Here is a 1,472-nt window from a genome sequence, read left to right on the forward strand (position 1 = left end):
AAGGGGGGGGGGGGGGGGGGGCTCTCCGCGTGGGGCGGGGAGAGAGGGCCGCCGGCCGAGCGGGCGGGGGGGCAAGCGAGGAGCGGGGAGGGGGGCGGAGCGCTGTCTGGGGGCGGAGAGCGGTGTCTGCGTCGCACCGCCGAGGGCGCCGATGGTCATGCACGGCACGAAGAGGCCGGACGGGATGGCGGCGCCGTAGGTCACGACGGCGAGCGCGAAGGCGAGGAGGAGCGAGACGAACAGGGCGGCGGGCGTGAAGAGGACGCCGTGCGCGCCCTTCGCGAAGAGCGCTCGGACGACGTGGTGCTGCGACGAGAGGGTGAGCGACGCCATCTCGTTGTACCTGAGTAGGAGTTAATTAGTTCATTAATTCGTTAGTTAACTAACAGCTAACTAATCTCGCTGTACCTGAGTAGGAGTCGGAAGTCTCAGACAACTCATTCAGAAGGAGGGCGTATCGACGCCATCCCGATGCACTCGTTCGAGCCGGCGCAGCGCACGTCGACCAGGACCGACGCCGCCGCCTCGTCCCTCGCCTCCCTCGATATCTCGAGCGGGCTGGCGAGCCGCCGCCCGAGTGAGCCAAGCCAAGACGGCGGCCCGCTCGGCGGCGGCGGCAGCGACGGCGGCAGCGGGAGCGACGGCGGGGGAGAGGGCGGCGGCGGTGACAGAGGCGGCGGCGGCGTCAGAGGCGATGGCGGCGGCGGCGGCGGCGGCGGCGAGGGCGGCGGCGAGGGCGGCGGCGGGAGGGGCGCCGCCACCACGACGTGGCGGACGGCGGCCGAAGTCACGTTGACCGACCTGCCGAGCTGCGAGCGGACCGCAGCCTCGATCGCGTCGCCGAGCCTCCACGGGTCCGCGAGCGCCTCGCGCGCGCGCGACCCAAGCCCGCCCTTCTCGCCGGTCGCGTCGCCGGTGGCGTTGCCCGCCTCCGCCTCCGCCTCCGCCTCCGCCGTCTCCTCGACGCAGACCGTCGCTCCGGCGGCGAAGTCTCCCCGCGACTCGACCGCCACCCGGGCGACGCGCCAGGCCAGCTCCGCGCGGATCACGCCGTCGATGGCGCTGATGTTGAGCGGCGCGGGCGGCGCCCACCCGCCCTTCTCGGCGCAGCAGCCGCCGCAGTCGCACCCGAGCCGCGCCAGAGCCCCGCACGCGAGCAGCGCGCTCAGCTCGCCGCAGGTGGCCTGCGCGCACGCGCTGTTGCAGCGCGGCGCCAAGTCGAGCCCGAGGACCACGCAAGACAGCGACCGCCCGCCCGGGAAGATGGGCGGCGGCGACGGCAGCGGCGGCGGCGGCGAGGGCGGAGGCGCGGCCGGCGGCGGCGAGGGCGGCGGCTGCCACGGCGGCGGCAGCGTGGGCGGCGGCGGCGCGAAGGGCGGCGCAGCGGGCGGCGGCGCCGGCGGCCGCGGCGGCGGAGACGGCGGCGGAGACGGCGACGGCGGCGTTTATGGGGGAAGACGTCGCCCTCGATG

General features: G+C 75.7%; 1 protein-coding gene across 1 annotated transcript in view; it reads right to left on the bottom strand.

Moving 5' to 3' along the window:
* The window catches only part of EMIHUDRAFT_466316 (hypothetical protein), a gene marked incomplete at its 3' end in the record, with an annotated part of 5,271 nt that overhangs the window by 1,873 nt on the left and 1,926 nt on the right, over positions 1-1,472 (bottom strand). Inside the window, exons 6-7 of the mRNA XM_005756263.1 lie at positions 478-1,334; positions 138-343 (exon numbers count right to left, since the gene is read on the bottom strand). Coding sequence (XP_005756320.1) covers positions 138-343; positions 478-1,334 — 1,063 coding nt within the window. The remainder of the gene's footprint in view (positions 1-137; positions 344-477; positions 1,335-1,472) is intronic.

Source organism: Emiliania huxleyi (genome assembly GCF_000372725.1).
Source record: "Emiliania huxleyi CCMP1516 unplaced genomic scaffold EMIHUscaffold_98, whole genome shotgun sequence".
Classification (NCBI taxonomy): Eukaryota; Haptophyta; order Isochrysidales; family Noelaerhabdaceae; genus Emiliania; species Emiliania huxleyi.